The sequence below is a fragment of the Capra hircus genome, chromosome 4, assembly GCF_001704415.2.
Source record: "Capra hircus breed San Clemente chromosome 4, ASM170441v1, whole genome shotgun sequence".
NCBI lineage: Eukaryota > Metazoa > Chordata > Mammalia > Artiodactyla > Bovidae > Capra > Capra hircus.
In genome coordinates this window covers 58,099,725-58,118,942 of record NC_030811.1, presented here as the reverse complement: position 1 = coordinate 58,118,942, position 19,218 = coordinate 58,099,725, and the positions used below count along the sequence as shown (strand labels likewise).

At 40.0% G+C, this 19,218-nt stretch overlaps 1 protein-coding gene across 1 annotated transcript in view; it reads left to right on the top strand.

The window, feature by feature from the left end:
• Positions 1 to 3,581, top strand: part of DPY19L1 (dpy-19 like 1) — a 95,363-nt gene extending 91,782 nt beyond the window's left edge. Inside the window, exon 22 of the mRNA XM_018047137.1 lies at positions 798 to 3,581. Within this exon, the coding sequence (XP_017902626.1) occupies positions 798 to 954 (157 nt within the window). The 3' untranslated portion in view covers positions 955 to 3,581. The remainder of the gene's footprint in view (positions 1 to 797) is intronic.

Genomic DNA, 19,218 nt, shown 5'->3' with positions numbered 1-19,218 from the left:
TTTTAAGAAATTTCCATAGCCACCCCAGCTATCTGCAACCGTTACCCTGATTGATCAGTAGCCATCAACATTGAGGCAAGACCCTCCATCAGCAAAAAGATTATGAAGCCTTATCACTGAAGATTCAGATGATGATTAACATACTTTTTAGCATTAAAGAATTTTTAAATTAGGATATATAATTCTATTGCACATTTAATAGAATTCAGCATAAACATAAAGTTTACATGCACTTGGCAATACAACTCAAAAATTTGGGTACTCACTTTAATATTTGCTTTATTGCGGTGGTATGGAACCAAACCTGGGATCTCTTGGAGGTATCCTGTATAATTTTCTGCATCAGTATATGCAGTATATAATCTGCATCAGTATTCCTCTTATTATGTGCTGGGCATCATGCTGGATACAATCTCTCCTTTAGTCCCTTACATCATGGGTATGTCCCATTTTATCAATGTGGAGAGTGAGATTGAGTGAACTACCCAGGACCACATTTTTGGTAAGTAGCTGAGGCAGAATTCAACTGAGATCTTTTACCCCACCACCTGAACTCACGTGTATTATATGTCTTTTTCTTTCTTTATTGTCTCCTTTGCTGTGTTCACCTTGTTCTAGAAAGGATTTATGGTAGCTTAAAAATAACTATGGTAGGGTTTTTTTTGTTTTTTGTTTTTTTTAAAGCTAATTTAAGTGGAAAAAGAAATGAGGGTAGGAACATAAAAAGTGTGTTCCTTTATCTTCCATTATGTAACGTACAGTGATTTTTTTTTTAATCTGCACATTAATTTTTCTAGGCCTGGATGCAGTATGCCTGAAATCTGGGATGTGGAAGATCCTGCTAATGCTGGGAAACCTCCCTTATGTAACCTCTTAGTAAAGGAGTCCAAGCCTCACTTCACCACTGTATTCCAGAACAGTGTTTACAAAGTCTTAGAAGTTATAGAGGAGTGACTGCTGCCTACAGAGAATTCCACCAGTAATGGTTTCCATGTTTTGCTAATAACTCATGCCTTGTTTTTAATTCAGATTCCCAAAACTTTTATAGGTAACTGTTTTCAAATAGAAAACGTCTTATTTGGTCAGTCTGAATGTAAAAATACTTATACCTTTATCAGTTGGTTACTGTTTCAATGCACCCCTTAAAATTTGCTATGCAAATGAGTATATGCTTGTACTTGACTTAAATATTTGTCCTAAAGTGAGCAAAGCTACCTGTATAAAAAAATATGATGGGTCATAACAAGGGTGATGTGAAAATACAGTCACTTCTGAACTGTGTAGGGGTTGATTTTACAGTTTGTGGACTATTGATGCCCCTTGCTTTGTTCTCTGCCTTTTGCGCTTGTCTTTGGAACATTTCAGTGATTATCGTAAGCTCCTCAGTCATGTCAGCCCCTGCCATCAACTTCAGTAAGAATAGCTGGGGCAGACATGGATATTTGCTATGTAGACCTATAATTTATTTCCCTTCTTCACATTCTCTGTCACCCTTGGTAATAAAGCATTTCCTGCCCGTTATAAATGCAAGTTCTTGGACCTAGTCATTATGACCAGATTCCTATAACTGCCAGCCATGTGGCATTAGTGTATGTTGGCCTGTTTGTTTCTTTCTCAATATTCTTTGTCAAATAAGTGCTATTTACTCATTTAATTGCTTATCAGTTACCTATTCTTGGTTTAAATAGTTTAATGACAATTGTGTATTTTTCGCATTTTTAGTAATATTCGAATGTTTATATTTTAATAACTTTCAACCACTTAAAATTTTTCATGTATAATTGTTTTAAGAAAAGCTATTTTGAACAACTACAGATGCATCTAGCAACTAATGTATATGTGAGTAGATATAATTTATAGTGGAAGACTGTAGTATATGGTAATTTTTCTTTTATTATTAAGATACCATAAAATATGACTAGTTTTTTGGTCACACAGTAAATAAATAATGATAAATGAATGGAGTTTTTATATTTTACTTTTAAAATTGCCTGTCTTTAATAAGACGAAGCCTTAAACCTTATGTTATAATTTTGGTTTAAAAAACCATCATTTCACTATGAGGAACTAATATATTCAGTCTTCCTCTTTACTTTTTTCTTATCTGTTTATTTGTGTCTTGAAACTTTTCCAACCTGCTTTAAATTCCTAGTATGAATTTTTGTTTCTTAGAAGTTAATTTGTGTGAAATGAGATTCCACAAAACAGTGAACCCTCATAGTTCTGAGAAATGGTTTTAAGATTTAACGTTCTAAGCAAACCATGACTGGCAGACTACACACTGAGTTACGCTCTCTTTATTAACCGCAGGCAGATTAACCTCATTGTGGATTGCTCTTGAGACCTGAGTCCTCAGGGGTGGTTTCCGAGGCCCTCTCCAGGCAGCCTCTGAAGAGCTGTTCTCTTTCTGCCTTCTCTCCAGAGCCCAAGGACCAGCCTGGTCTGGGGGAAGCACTAGCTTGCTTAGGACAGACAGCTGCCGAGACAGCCCAGGCTGAGGCAGTGCAGCCCCGAGCCTGCCCCAGAGCGCGTCTTTCCCAGGGCCTCCTGGCTGAGATGGCCAGTGGCTTCAGGTGCCTCTCCCTCTTTCCTGCTCACTGGGTGACTTATTTCTTGGTCTTGGTCTTTAGCCAGTTTTAGAAAACAAGGAAACATCTGGGGAGCTTGGATTAGGAGTAGAACTTAAGCAGTGATGCAGCAATGCAGAAACGCGGGAAGTGGGCACTTGAGGCCTGGGAGGATGAAAGCCGCCGTGGGTGGGGAGAGGACAAGTGTGTGCTCCGCTTTATTTCCCGTTGTTTCTCACAGAAATGTGTTTTGTATATCCAGCATTTACTGTCTTTTTTAAATTTTACTTTTAAAGTCATTCTCTATTTTTCCCACCTTTAAATAATTCCCTTCCCAGTAAGTTTACATGTATGTAATTATTTGAAATTCCACATAGGAAAAACATTAAAAGAGTGTTATAACTGTTTTATATGCTGGGAAAAGGTAAAACTAGTCGAATTAGAGGTTTTTTTTAAATTATTATTTTCAGAAGATTCCTTTCGTAGCAGTATTTATTCATGTAGCTCCACCAGCAAGCTATGATTATGTTTTAGGCCAGTCAGTTTAGAACAGACGCCCTGGGCTACACTGCACACTCGGCCTTGGTCACATCTGTAGCAGCCGGTGCTGAAGGTTATAAATATCTTTTATGGCAACACAGAGTAGTAGTAAGTTCGATACACATGATAAACAGTATTAGAGCTCAGTATTTTATGCATTTTTAGCATTTAAAAATATTTTTGCTTTAGTGTGAGGAAGGTTAGGATGGGCAAGGCAGTGATAAAAATAGCTATTGCTATGACAGTAGGAAAGGAAAAAAAAAGTTGGGGCAGTATTCCTAAAAAAAGATAAGCCTCTTAAAAGTGCTTAGCAGAAACAGTGTAGTGTTAAAATAGGACGGTGATACTAAGGAGAAAATGAAAGAAGGTATCAAGAGTAAATTGATAATGCATAGGGGAATTGTATTTTTATGAATTTAATGCCAGTTGTTTACATGTACTATGTATGTTAAATAAAATAGATCATGAAAAATATGGAAAGTTTTTTTTATTCTTATTTTCATTTCCTTCTTAGCTGTACATATGTTTAGCCTCATTCTGTAGTCAGATAACCACGAACTGGTCTATGGAAGATTGCAGTCCTGAATAAAGGGAAAGGGTTAAAGGTCCTAGGAGCTACTCAATCCTCTTCATCAGTGGTGGAATAGCTGTTGAGGTTTCCCACACTCTTCTCGTGTTTATGGCATTATATACAATTAACATTACTTTATTGTTTATGTCAAGGGACACAATCATTCTTTAATGTCATATTTTCAGGGTAATTCCAGAGTTGCTGAAAGCTATTTTTTTGTACATTAAATCACAGTTTGACCTCATGACATTTTCTAAATTATAACTCCTTGTATTAGTTTGATACAAGCATCAACTTAGTTTTTTTTTTTTTTTTTTAATCTGCTAGGAGGCAAGACAGGTTAGCTTAATTCATGCCTCTTTAAGTTTTTACACAGTAACACCTTCATTCTCTGACGTTTGAGGAGATTAATTCTGAAAGTGTGAGAATCAGAATCACCTGGAGGGCTTGTTAAAACCAACTACTGCACTTCACCACAAAGGTTTCTTACTCATAACAAAGGTTGGCCTAAAGTGGTGCCATCATCTGAATGTTTGTGTCCCCAGAATTCACGTGTTAAAACCCTAATCCCCAAGATGATGATACTAGGAGGTGGGGCACTTGGGGTGATTAGGACATGAGGACGAAGCTCTCATAAATGGGATGAGAGCTCTTATAAAAGAGGCCCAAGAAAACTTCCTCGCTGCCTCCTCCATGTGAGATTACAGCTACAGGGTGCAGTCTATGAACTAGGAAGTGGGTTCCCACCAAATAATCAGCTGGCACCTTGATCTTAGACTTCTAGCCTCCAGAACTGTAAGAAATTTCGGTTCTTTTTAAGATACCTAGTTTGTGGTATCTTGTTATAGTAGTCCAAAAGCAGTAAGCCAGATAGGACCCCAGAATTTGCATTCTAACTAGTTCTCAGGTAATGCTATGCTGTTCTTGCAGGGAGTATTCTTGAGAAAAGCTGTTCTAATGGATGAGAAGGGACTATCTGGAATACTGGCCTCTAGGGGGCGCTCCATTCCTGATAGTACTTATCCCACCAGGACAGGCTAGAGGGTCCCTATATCGGGAACTGAATTTTACAGAGTTCTTTCTTTGCCTCTTAGGGAGCATGCTTCAGTGGAATTTGCAGGGAGCAAAGAACAGATAATGTGCTTTTTAACCAAGAACAAATAAGGTAATTTTTAATCAGACATTAGTATAGCTCACTTGCACTGTGCTGAACAGGTAGTATGGACCATTTAAGTATTTTGAACTTGTATACTATAGACTAGGCTTAGACCTGTTTCTTTTCAGTTCAGAGATTGAAAAAGAGTGAAATCATGTGAGATTGAATTTACTTTTGTAAAATTACTTTGCCTAAAAGAAAATAGATAAATTCAGTGATGTGTGTGAATTTTAAAACTTCATTTTCCACTTCATTACTTTTGTTTGGCTCCAGAAATCCTCAGTCTTTTCTCTCTATTAGGGAGCAGTTAAGGATCAGCTCTGGTCCACGGATCACCTGTTTTCTCTCTTTTGCCTTCCTCTTCTCCTTCCCCACAACTAGAAGTTTCTAATTTAAATTAGTAAAAGTGTTACCTGTGCAGAAAAAGAGGAGGTGCTTTTGAACTTCAGTACAGACTTAAATTGATCTTTATTTCACAGTACTGTCAGTACGAACATGCTTTTACATTCAAAGTTAAAAAAGACATTAAGGTATAGGAAAGTCTTGAAAACTGTTTTCATCCTTCCTGTCCTCCCATGAGAGTGATTTTAAAATTCTGAATGAACTTGAGAGCTGAAGACTTTCTCGCTTAAGATTTTGAGTCATTGTAGTATAATTAAAGGTAAGAGATTCAGATAGTATTGATAATGGCTCTGCTTTCAAAGCAGTGCTTTCTATACTCTTTTTCTTTTTTAATTTTATTTTAATTTTTTATTTTTTTTTTAAATTTTAAAATCTTTAATTCTTACATGCGTTCCCAAACATGAACCCCCCTCCCACCTCCCTCCCCACAACATCTCTCTGGGTCATCCCCATGCACCAGCCCCAAGCAAGCTGCACCCTATGTCAGACATGGACTGGCGATTCAATTCTTACATGACAGTATACATGTTATAATTCCCATTCTCCCAAATCATCCCACCCTCTCCCTCTCCCTGAGTCCAAAAGTCTATACTCTTTTTATCTAACCCCCAATTCTAATTACTTTAAATAAACAATGAGTTGTCAAAATAACTTGCAAATAAATAGTAGCACTATGGAGTATTGTTTACACAGGCATGTTCTTTTAAATTCAGCATAATGTAATTTCCTTGATTTTTTGTTAAGTATCTGGGCTCCCCCATATGCAAATTTAATACCTTGAAAGAAAGTTTAATGTGGCAAAATTCAGCTCATTCAGTTGTGATGCTGACTGCTCTTAAAGCTTTAGTGCTTACTCATTTCTAAAAAAAAATAGAAATGAAAATAAGAAATGACCATTTCTAAGATTTGGCATCAGGTCATGAAAACCGATTTTTTAAAAAGATACCTGAAGGCCAGCTTTTTAGCTCAACTTTATAGACACAGCTCACATCTCTGGCCCTGTCCCCCTGGATCTTCACTCTTGGTATCTCCTTATTAACCAGAGTCCAGATTCAGAGACCTCCCTCTTGCCCTAGAACATTCTGTTCTTAGGAGTTGTAATTCAGTAATCTTCCCAGCTCTTTTAAATCTGTGATGAATTTGACTTTTTCTAACACAGACGCTTAATGGCAGTCATCCTCAAGCTTTTCGATACATAGGAAATTATTTGTGAAGCTTGAAAAATACTGAAGCCTTTCCCCCATCTCCACAAATTAGGATTTAGTCAATCTGGGAGGAGTCCTAAGATTTGGACCTTTTAAAAATGCGGGCTTCCCTGCCTTACGTCTGGATGTCCATTCTTCCCATGTCTCTGCCCAATTAAATTAGAAATGGTGAGCAAATTTCTTTCATATACACTCTTTTATTGATAATGATTGACTGTTTCTATTGATACTTTATTAGTCATGGAACTGAGTGTTGAGTAGACTCTCTGAGGAAAGAATTGTGTGTTCAGTTAGAGGCAGTTGCTATGGTGGGTATGAGAGGCAGGGTAGCGACAGCATAGGTACCACATATTTATAAACCCTGGTTTGAGTGCCAGTGAGAAATGGGAATTCAACAACCAAAAGCAAAAAAAGAATTAAACTAATTTAAAATTCACTTTATATTTGTTGTGGAGAATCTTGTTTCTTCTCGTTGCTGATTTTTTTTTTTCATTTCCCTGGATTATACTTTCTTGATCGGTATTTATTTCAAGATGCAGTTTAACTCAAATGTCAACTCCTCTGTGGAGACTCCCCTAACTGCCTTCCCCCTGGCAGAGTGAACTGTCCCCACTGTCCACATTCCTATCACTCCTAAATTCCACACATTTAATATGGCTTGTACTGCATTATGTCCTTTCAGATTGGACCTGTGTCTTAGTCCATTCCAAATCCACAATTCCTCCTAACACAGTGCCTAGGAAGTGGTAATGCTTAATCATTTTTTAAAATAAAACATGCTTTATTCAACATTGCAGTAAATTCTAGGTGGCACTGTAATTTTTTAAACTAAAAGAAATGGAAGATTATGTATCCTAACTGTGGAGATGAAATAATAAGGAAATGCAGGATCTCTTCAGATTAGATTAATATCATATGTAGGAGAAAAATTTCTTTGATAAATAAAAATTAACATCATTAACATATCCTACCTGCTGCTGCTAAGTCGCTTCAGTCGTGTCTGACTCTGTATGACCCCATAGATGGCAGCCCACCAGGCTCCCCTGTCCCTGGGATTCTCTAGGCAAGAACACTGGAGTGGGTTGCCATTTATTTCTCCAATACATGAAAGGGAAAAGTGAAAGTGAAGTTGCTCAGTCATGTCCTACTCTTAGCGACCTCATGGACTGCAGCCTACCAGGCTCCTCTGTCCATGGGATTTTCCAGGAAAGAATACTGGAGTAGGTTGCCATTGCCTTCTCCATATCCTAACTAGCTACCTTGATACATTCAGAAATGGCTGGTAACCCGATAACTATTAGGAAGCAATATGGCAGAGATGGATATGTTTGTTTCCAAAGGAAGCACTGTCTTTGGCCTCGTTTGGTTTGTGTAGCCCAGGATACTATGATGGCCAGTGCTGTGTACATTCACTGCTGACCAGGAAGCTGGGAACTCTGATTAGGAGTTCAATTAGTCTGGGAGGAGGAGATTCACATAGGATGGGGAGAGACTCATGTTATCACTAGATAAGGATATTAGACAAAACATGACAGCAGTCATACAATTCATATTACCATAATTGAGACAACTAAATTAGAATCCTGGATCCATTCTTTGCAAACTTGTAAGATAAGACGTTATTATTTGAGACTCATTCTTCTTACCTTTAAAAAGGCTATGCCTCCTAGGGTGGTATTTAAAAACAAGAAAAGTGGACAAATTCACAAACACAGCAGGAAATTATAATAAATGTGACTTAGAAATTGATGTAATAAGCAGACAAAAAATCACTAGGGATATACATGGTTTTAGCAATAAAGGAACCTTGATGTAATGATCCTATATACTACAACTACACTAAACAAATGAAGAATACACCTTCTATTCCAGCATGTGGGATATTTCCAAGAACCGACAAAGCATGAACTCCAGGAAGGCAAACATTTTCAGTCTGTGTATTTCACTGATGTAACCCAGGCACCTAGAACAATACCTGGCATATGTGGGTGCTCAATATTGGTTAAATGAAAGAAGTGGTCCCAAATGGGGTCACATGGCAATTCTCAAAAGAAGTAATGATTAAAACCCCTTAATGTGAGAAATCAATATAAAATTTAAAAAACAGTTTTAAATCCACAAATCAATGAATCTATGGTGAAAATTTGAGAAAATAGAGCAATGATATACTACAAACTGCTTGTGGGGTATATTTAAAGCAAATCTAGGCATATGTTTTTTCTCTAGTCTAAAATGCATATATTAAACTAAAAATGAATTCAAATATCAATGTCAGTCATATAGACAAAGAACAGCAGACTACCGCATCCCCAAACTGAAGGAAATACAAGCAGAACTTAATGAAATAAAGATATCAAAAAAGCCAAAGTTGGTTATTTGAAAAAAATTCTTAATGGAAAGGAAAACAAGACAAAAATTATGAATGGTGAATTACAGAAGCTGCAGAGAATAGGTGGAGGAGAAGTTATGACAATTTTGTCAATAAATTTGAACAGTTAGATAAATGGTTAAGTTTCTAGAGAAATGCAATTAATCCAAGAAAAAATAGAAATTAGGAGTCTTATCCCCAGCAAAGAAATCAAATTAATAATTTTTAAAGATCTCTCTTCAAAGAAAATAATAAATCCAGAGAGTTTTACAGACTTCTGCCAAACATTTAAGGTACAGATAATATCAATCCCATACAAACACCTAGAGAATAGGAAATAACCCCAGTTTCGGGGCAACTGTAAGACTATGGTTTTTCCAGTAGTCATGTATGGATGTGAGAGTTGGACTGTGAAGAAAGCTGAGCACCGAAGAATTGATGCTTTTGAACTGAGGTGTTGGAGAAGACTCTTCAGAGTCCAGTGGACTGCAAGGAGATCCAACCAGTCCATTCTAAAGGAGATCAGTCCTGGGTGTTCTTTGGAAGGAATGAAGCTGAAACTCCAGTACTTTGGCCACCTCATGCGAAGAATTGACTCATTGGAAAAGACTCTGATGCTGGGAGGGATTGGGGGCAGGAGGAGAAGGGGACGACACAAGATGAGGTGGCTGGATGGCATCACCGACTCAATGGATGTGAGTTTGAGTGAACTCTGGGAGTTGGTGATGGATAGGGAGGCCTGGCATGCTGTGATTCATGGGGTCGCAAAGAGTCGGAGACGACTGAGCGGCTGAACTGAACTGAGCTGAACATTAAATAACAAGAGTAGGTAGGATGGAGTCAGGATAGGAAAATCACAGGTCTATTACATTCATGAACAAAGATGCAAACAAGAATCTAGCAATAAACTGAACTTAAGATATAAAAATACTAGTTCACCTTAAATTGACCTATATTTTAATATACCAGTAGGGCTCTTTATAGAGCTTGAGAAGCTGTAAAATTTTCATGGGTGAATAATCAAGACAAATCTGAAGAAGGACATGAAATAAGGGCATTTTTCCTTACCATCTAGAAAGATTTACCGCAACAGCTATATGAGTATTAGCACAGGAATATCAAAATTGACTAATAGCCCAAAACAAGCATGTGCATATATTTAATAAATGAAGCTGACAATTGGTTACCTATATGAAAAACATTATTTCCATACCTCACATCACACATAAAAAAAATCCCAGATAGAAAACCTAAAGAGAATGAAGTCTAGACGACAATATAGGATACTGTCTTTTTGTCCTCAAGTAGGATTTCCTCAAAGAAGGACTTCCTAAAACTCTTACCTATAAAGGAAAGGAGTGAATGAGCCACTGTGTTGTGGTTAATAACTTCTGTTCATCAAAAGACAATGAAACAAGTGAAGCAATCCGTGATGGGTAGAAGGTATTTTCAACTTGTCTACCTGACAAAAAATATCAGTATCCAGAATAAAGAAATCCTAACAAAGAGTAAAAAAAATACAAAGAAAACCTGGCCCAAAACATCACATTTCCTGAAAAAGAAATGCAGATGGCTCATCTTTAAAAAAAAAATCCGACCTGTTCATAATCAGAGAAATGCAAAATGAAACCATAGTGACAACATTTATAATTCACAACATTGATTAGATTTTTAAAGTACTGGGAAAAGTGAAAGTGAAGTCGCTCAGTCGTGTCCGACTCTTTGCGACCCCATGGCCACCAGGCTTCTCTGTCCATGGGATTTTCTAGGCAAGACCCTGGAGTGGGTTGCCATTTCCTTCTCCAGGGAACTTCCCAACCCAGGGATCGAACCCAGGTCTCCCGCATTGTAGACACTTTACCATCTGAGCCACCAGGGAAGTCTGACTGGGAAAAGGGTGGAACAACAGGAAGTCTTCACTCCCTGCGGATGGTAACTTTTGGAAATATATGGCACTACCTGATGAATTTGAGATTATACATACTATGACCTAGTTTCTCCACTCCTTAGGTTTATACCCCAGAAAAAATCAAACACGAGCATCAGGAGCCATATCTAGGAAGTTCACTGCCAAATGTTCTCAACAGCAGACAACCAGAAGATCACTTGCCCCTGTGTCTGCAGTCAACCACAGAATGGATAAAGACATTGAGGTATAGTCATCCTACAGCGTCCCACTGAACATGTAAACAGTTGTAGGCAATAACATGCATGACACTTGGGGAAATATTGCTAAGCCAAAAAAAAAAATCTAATTTGTAGAAGAATATATGTGGTATGAGTTCATATAGAGAAAAGTTCAATAAAATGTAAATTTAAACACATTTTTAAGGGTCTAAAATGTAAAATATGAAGAAAAACAAATTTTAAGTAAAATTAGTAACTGTCTTTCAGAGGATGGGAGACACACAAGGGTCTTCACAGTTGAAGGTTATGTGTTCTTTCAAATTGGGTAGTGGGTATAAAGGTGTGACTTAACTATAACTATTTATACTTTATGCATATATTATAATTATTCTCCATTCAATATTGAAAAAACAAATAGACACTTTCAGATACTAATACACATGTAAAGAAAGACCCACCATAGATGTGGCAGGTGGTTGAGAGAAAATCCTCAATTTCTCCAGTTATCATGATTTGTAAGTGGTACTTCCCTTGGTGCCTGGCACATGATGGGCCCTCAGTTCAGTGTGAAGGGAACAGAGGGAGTAGGGAGACAGGTGTCTCATTTACAAGGTAGCAGCAGCCACTTAGGTTGATAAAAATCTGTTACCGATCCCAGGTCTAGATGCTCACCACTCAAAACTCAATATCCCAGAGGCAGTTGTTGGAGGAAAGGAAAGTTGCTTTTAATCAGAGAGTCAGTGATCTTGGGAGAAGGCGGGCTTACGTTCCCCTAAAACCAACTTTGAAGACTGTACTTGATCATGAACCTTTTAAGGGGAAAGGAAGAAGTCATCTCAGTTAGTCTTTGAGAAAGGTGGCTAGGATCATTCCCGCCACCAACCCAATGCATGCACGGTCCTCAGCTTTTGTGATCTTCCTCTAGATATTATGTTGTTCACACAGTTTGTTCACAAGATTACTGAAGGGACAGCTAGGGAAGAGATCTGGTCATCTGTTAATTACTTAGTCTTCATTTCTGTTTCTTTGATCTACAGAAAGAACCAACAGGTTAGGCAAAGTATTGTGTGATCAAAAGATTTGGAAAGTGTGCTGGGGCAGAGATGAGCAGAGCACGGGAGTGTCTGAAACCACATTTAGTTACAGTGAAGCTTTGCTAAAGTGACAAGCCAAAAGGGGTTCTGCTGAAGGCAGTTATAGTATCTGTAAAACAACTGCATCAGACAGTGAGTCTGTGACTCTATTGTCCTAATCCTTAACTGTTTAAAGCTGTTCTATTTTGACTCAAGGAGGCCTGAGAGATTGCAGCTTTTCTACAAACAAGAGGCAGGAAACATAGAGGGGTCTTTGCACTTACTTGCAGAGGGTTGGAGCACAGGGTTCTGCTGGGTTCCAAAACCACAGGCTATTAGAAGAAAGGGTTTGCTGACAAGGCTGAAATCAACATTTTTTTTAATATATATAAATGGAGAAACAGGCTTTGAAAGGGGAAGTAACTTGCCCAAGTTCATGCTAGTACTCCACGTGTGCGTGTGCATGCAAAGTCGCTTCAGTCCTGTCCGACTGTTAGTGACCCTATGGACTGTAGCCTGCCAGGCTCCTCTGTCCATGGGAGTCTCAGGCGAGAATACTGGAGTGGGTTGCCATGCCTTCCTCCAGAGGATCTTCCCAACCCAGGGATCGAAGTCCGGTGTCTGATGTCTCCTGCATTGGTAGGCAGGTTCTTTATCACTAGTGCCACCTAGGAAGCCCAGTACTCAGTAGTAAAGCTGAAATTAGAAAGCTGCTCTCCAGGTCCTAGCCCTAGCCACCCCATTTACCTTGTGGTGGAAAGAACATGACCTCGGGAACAGTTAATCAGTTTGGAAGCCAGACTCGGACACCCAGCTCCTACAAGCACAAGCCAGTTACATCTGGAATGCCCAGTTTCCCCTGGGTAAAATGGGCTAAAAGACAGTGCCAGTCTCACAGGGCTCTTATGTAGATGACATGAGGTATTGTACATAAAGGTTTTCAACCTCCAGTGCCCTTGGCCCTGCTCGCTGCCGGCCTAGGCCCTACTCTCCCTCACTCTCCTCCTCCTCCGGTCAACAGCCTCCAGCTCGCAACCACTAGTGACCCTAGATTTGACCCTGTGGTCATATCCTAAATTCCCTTTCATTATGCAGAACAATTTATCTCCTCATTGTCTTACCACCTCCCCCCTTTTTTTAAAATAAAAGAAAACTTGTGGTAGGAACCTGTGATCTGCCTTCCTATCAGATTTTAAGAGAACAATCAATATATTGTTAGCTGTAGCACAATGTTATACAGCAGTTCTCTAGAAATTTTCATCTTTTTTAACTGAAACTTTGTCCCTCTTGGTTAGTAATTCCCCACCTCCCCCTTCCACAAGCCCATGGCAACCACCATTCTATTCTTTGTTTTTTTTTAATTCAACAATTTTTTTTAATTCAACTATTTGGATACCTTACGTTAAGTGGAGTCTTGCGATATTCAGCCTATGACTGGCTTGTTTCACTCAGTGTAATGTCTTCAAGGTTCATCCGTTTGTCACATATAGCAGGATTTCCCTCTTTGAAAAAGAGGCAAATAATATTCTGTTGTATGTATATACCACCTTTCCTGAAACCTCTCATTTGTTGGTAGACATTTAGTTTGTTTTCCCAAGTTGGTTATTATGAATGCAATGAACACGGCAGTGCTAGGATCTCTTTGAAAAAAACCTGATTTCAGTTCTTTTCTGTAACCTTCTTATCTAGGTTATCTATTCCCAGGGGGCTTCACATTCATAATCAAAATTTCTGCTATTTTTCCCATCCAGAGGATCAGGAATCTCTTTGAAATGAATTCTGTATCAAGATATCTTTTAAAAAAATAATAATAATAACATCTCCCTTCCTTTCTCTTCCCGTAATCATACCACCAGGCACAGACAAGCAAATCAGGGTGGACCGATCCCTAACCATTCTTAATACTGAAAATCTCTGAGGTTTTCTTTCTGTGCTTTTCCTCCCAGGTGTCTCCCCAACCCTTCCAGAATAATTTTCTTGCTGTTCCTCTTTGCTTTTCGTTGAAAGTAGGAATAATCCATAAAGAAAGAGAAAAAGCTTGGGGGTGGGGGCAGGGCAGAGAGGAGAAAATCAATCTCCTGTCAAAATAGTCTGGCTCCACATCTGCCCCTTTCACTCAGCCGTTGCTGAAGTGGGCCTGGCTGTTGAGATGGGCTGGGCTGGGCGCTCAGCTCAGCATAGCATCTGTCACTCCTAGCGGAGCCAGGGCTGCCTTCTGAGCTGAACAGGAAAATGACTTAAGTGATGACAGAAAAATGGCTGCCAATTCCAAGCAGAACTGCCACCTCAGAATACACAGCACTGTCTTTCACCCAACAGTTCACAGTGAGCTTGCAGAGGCTTATGATCTTAAGATTTTTGTTTCTGTTGTTTAGTCTCATTCCCGTCCAAATGCCCAGGCATTCACTGACTCTTAGAGTTGTAGAGTTTGTGCTGAAAGAAAACCTTGAGTGTGAAAGGCAATGTTACAGACTGTGAAATTGGTTTTGGAAGTGTTACCAAACCAAACCTGGGTCTGCTTGCCCTTGCAGTACAGCCAATCTCCTGACATCAGGTTGTGGTGAAGGAAAGTGTGGCATTTATTGAAAGGTGTCAGACAAGGAGTCCAGGACAGCTAATGCTTAAAAGACCTGAACTCCGTGATGGGTTTCAGGGAAGCATTTAAAGGCAAGGGGAGGGAGGGGAATTGCAGGGCGTGTGATCAGCTCATGCACAGTTGTCTGATTGGTTGATGGTGAGGGAAGAGGGTGGTGTCCCAGGGGGTTACATTATCCGTCCTCAGGCACCAGCAGGTCTGGGGTTTGGGTACTCCATGATCATCAAGTGGGTACTTGATCATCATTAGCTTCCTCCATTTGGTAGAGGTTATAGCGTGTGTAAAATAACTCAGAAAATGTGCATCAGATACTGTTATCTGGGTATTTCAGAGGAGAACTAAATCAGAGGATATGGGCGGAGGGGCCTGTCCCTGAAAGGCCCCATAGGTTCCTGCTCAGCCATAGAAAGATAGCACGTTCCTAAGGAGGTTTCAAGAATGACAAGGTTTCTGGCTGAATGTTGAGGAAAAAACAGTGGACTTTGACGCTAACATTCTGTATGTTACTGGGCAAATTACTTCTCTGAAATTTAGTTTCCTTATCTATACAATGAGGACATTGAATGGGAACAGTAATTTTTAAATGATGTTCCTAGGACTCTATTAGAGAAGGCAATGGCACCCCACTCCAGTACTCTTGCCTGGAAAATCCCATGGGCAGAGGAGCCTGGTGGGCTGCAGTCCATGGGGTCGCGAAGAGTCAGACACAACTGAGCGACTTCACTTTCACTTTTCACTTTCATGCAATGGAGAAGGAAATGGCAACCCACTCCAGTGTTCTTGCCTGGAGAATCCCAGGGATGGGGGAGCCTGGTAGGCTGCTGTCTCTGGGGTCGCACAGAGTTGGACATGACTGAAACGACTTAGCAGCAGCAGCAGCAGCAGGACTCTATGGTCAATAAGTTTAGCAGTTTGATTGGGATGGGTTGTGATATAGTTTTCATGTTTCTTAGCCTTGGGCTTCCTTGAGCTTTTTTTGATCCATGAGTTTATTCAGTTCAGTTCAGTTGCTCAGTCATGTCTGACTCTTACAACCCCATGAACCGCAGCATGCCAGGCCTCCCTGTCCATCACCAACTCCCAGAGTCCACCCAAACCCATGTCCATTGTGTCAGTGATACCATCCAGCCATCTTATCCTCTCTCATCCCCTTCTCTTCCTGCCCTCAATCTTTCCCAGCATCAGGGTCTTTTTAAATGAGTCAGCTCTTCCCATCAGGTGGCCAAAGTATTGGAGTTTTAGCTTCAACATCAGTCCCTCCAATGAACACCCAAGACTGATCTCCTTTAGGATGGACTGGTTGGATCTCCTTGCAGTCCAAGGGACTCTGAAGAGTCTTCTCCAACACCACAGTTCAAAAGCATCAATTCTTTGGCGCTCAGCTTTCTTTACCATGAGTTTATATATATATATGCATATATATATGCAGGTAAGGAAGTAACAGTTAGACCTGGACATGGAACAACAGACTGGTTCCAAACAGGAAAAGGAGTACGTCAAGGCTGTATATTGTCACCCTGCTTATTTAACTTATATGCAGAGTACATCATGAGAAACGCTGGGCTGGAAGAAACACAAACTGGAATCAAGATAGCCGGGAGAAATATCAATAACTTCAGATATGCAGATGACACCACCCTTATGGCAGAAAGTGAAGAGGAACTAAAAAGCCTCTTGAGGAAAGTGAAAGAGGAGAGTGAAAAAGTTGGCTTAAAGCTCAGCATTCAGAAAACTAAGATCATGGTATCTGGTCCCATCACTTCATGGCAAATACATGGAGAAACAGTGTCAGACTTTATTTTGGGGGGCTCCAAAATCACTGCAGATGGTGACTGCAGCCATGAAATTAAAAGACGCTTACTCCTTGGAAGAAAAGTTATGACCAACCTAGATAGCATATTAAAAAGCAGAGACATTACTTTGCCAGCAAAGGTCTGTTTAGCCAAGGCTATGGTTTTTCCAGTAGTCATGTATGGATGTGAGATTTGGACTAAAAAGAAAGCTGAGCACTGTGAATTGATGCTTTTGAACTGTGGTGTTGGAGAAGACTCTTGAGAGTCGTTTGGACTGCAAGGAGATCCAACCAGTCCATTATGAAGGAAATCAGTCCTGGGTGTTCATTGGAGGGACTGATGCTAAAGCTGCAATTCCAATCCTTTGGCCATCTCATGTGAAAAGTTGACTCATTGGAAAAGACTCTGATGCTGTGAGGTATCGGGGGCAGGAGGAGAAGGGGACAACAGAAGATGAGATGGCTGGATGGCATCACCAACTCGATGGACATGAGTTTGAGTGAACTCTGGGAGTTGGTGATTGACAGGGAGGCCTGGCGTGCTGCGATTCATGGGGTCTCAAAGGTTTGGACACGACTGAGTGACTGAACTGAATATATATATATATATATATATATATATATAAAATAAACCATGAGTTTATAATAGTTGTCAAATTTGGAAAATTTTAAGCCATTATTTCTTCAAATATGTTTTCTGTCCATATCCATTTATCTGTTGTCTCTTTTAGAGACCCCAACTGCATACATTTTAGGCTCCCTGTAATTGACCTGCAATTCACTGTTTTTGATGTAGGTGGGGCAAGATAAAGGGATTCTTTTTACTCTCTGGTTTTCATTTTGTGTGTGTGTGTGCTAAGTCACTTCAGTCATGTCTTACTCTTTGTGACCCTATGGACTGTAGCCCTCCAGGGTCTTCAGTCCAAGGGATTCTCCAGACAAGAATACTGGTGTGGGTTGCCATGCCCTCCTCCAGGGGATCTTCCTGACTGAAGGATTAAACCCACATCTCCTGTGTCTCCTGTACTGGCAGGTGGATTCTTTACCACTTAGTGCCACATGGGATTTTGGATAATTTCTGTTGCTGTGCCTTTAAGTTCACTGATCTTACCCCCTGAAATATCTGATCTCCTCTGAATGCCATCCAGTGTATTTTATATCTTAGACATGATAGTTTTCATGCCCTGAAGTTCTAAGTGAAGTGAAGTCACTCAGTCGTGTCCGACTCTGTGACCCGTGGACTCCAAGCTCCTCTGTCCATGGGATTCTCCAGGCAAGAATACTGGAGTGGGTTGCCATTTCAAATTTCTGTGTCTCTGCATAATTTTTGGACATACTGGATAAAAAAACAGTTCTAACAAATGATTTAATGTCCTCTCTGCTTATTCTATGGAGAAGACAATGGCACCCCACTCCAGTACTCTTGCCTGGAGAATCCCATGGACGGAGGAGCCTGGTGGGCTGCAGTCCATGGGGTCGCGAACAGTCGGACACCACTGAGCGACTTCACTTTCACTTTTCACTTTCATGCAATGGAGAAGGAAATGGCAACCCACTCCAGTGTTCTTGCCTGGAGAATCCCAGGGATGGGGGAGCCTGGTAGGCTGCCATCTATGGGGTCGCACAGAGTCAGACATGACTGAAGTGACTTAGCAGCTGCCGCTTATTCTATTATCTGTGTTAGTTTGGGATCAGTTTCTATTAATAGATTCATCTTCTTATTATGGGTCATGATTTCTTTCTTCTTTGCATATTTGATAGTCTTTGATTATGCCAAATGTGAATTTTATCCTTTTGGGTGCTGAGCATTTTTATATTCCTATAAATATCCTTGAACTTTGTTCTGGGATGGAATTAAGTTACTTTGAAACAGATCTTAATATGTTTGCTTTTATGATATTTTTTAGGTGGGTTCAGAACTGTGCTCAGCTGAGACCACTTATTCTCTACTATATAATTTTACTGGGCACTACCCAATGTGTATCAACTATGTGTTTTTCTCTCTGACTGGCAGAAACAGGCACGATTCACTATCCTGTGTGAGCACTGGACGCTGTTCTCTAATCCTGCAAGGTAGTTTGCACCCAGAATTGGGTAGTTTCCTTAAGTGCATATGCTGATCAGTACTGTGCTGAGTACCCAAGGAACCTCTTCAGATCACCCTCTGAGAAGTTGTCTCCTTTTTGGTACTCAGCCTTGCAAACTCAAGCTCCTTTAATCTCCCTAGACTCTCAATTCAGGGAGTCCATCAGGGTCTATCTGGTTCCCTCTTTATAGGCTGCAGACTATAAATGCTCTCAAGGCAATCATCAGAGGCAGTGCTAGGGGTCACCTAGTTAGTTAGCTATCTCCAGGATCACTACCCTTCATTGCCTAATATCCAGTAACTTGAAAATCTTTTTTCACATTTTTTTTGTTGTTATTTCAGTAGGAAAGCAAATTCAGTTCTTGTTATTCTATCTCCAGTAGAAGCAAAAGTCTCTAACTGAAAATTATAGCAGAAAGTTTAAGTTGAACATAAATAATTATCTTTTTCTATTACTACTAGAAAAAAAAGTCATAGAGATAGGAGACTCAGGGATATCTTGGAGTCCCCATCTTTGAGACCTTAACAAAGAAGACAGCATGTGAGGGCTATCTGACCGCAGCGAGGGTGATCTGACTGTGACATCTGTCACCCCGCTGATCACTAGGGTTGATCTAGCTGATCTGGCTGGCTAGGCAGGTGTCCCTTTCCTCCCTCACTGCTCCTGTGTGCATCCCTCTCAAAGCTACACACTTAGTTGAAGAGGACAGCTTTCACTTGTAGAGTAGAACCCGC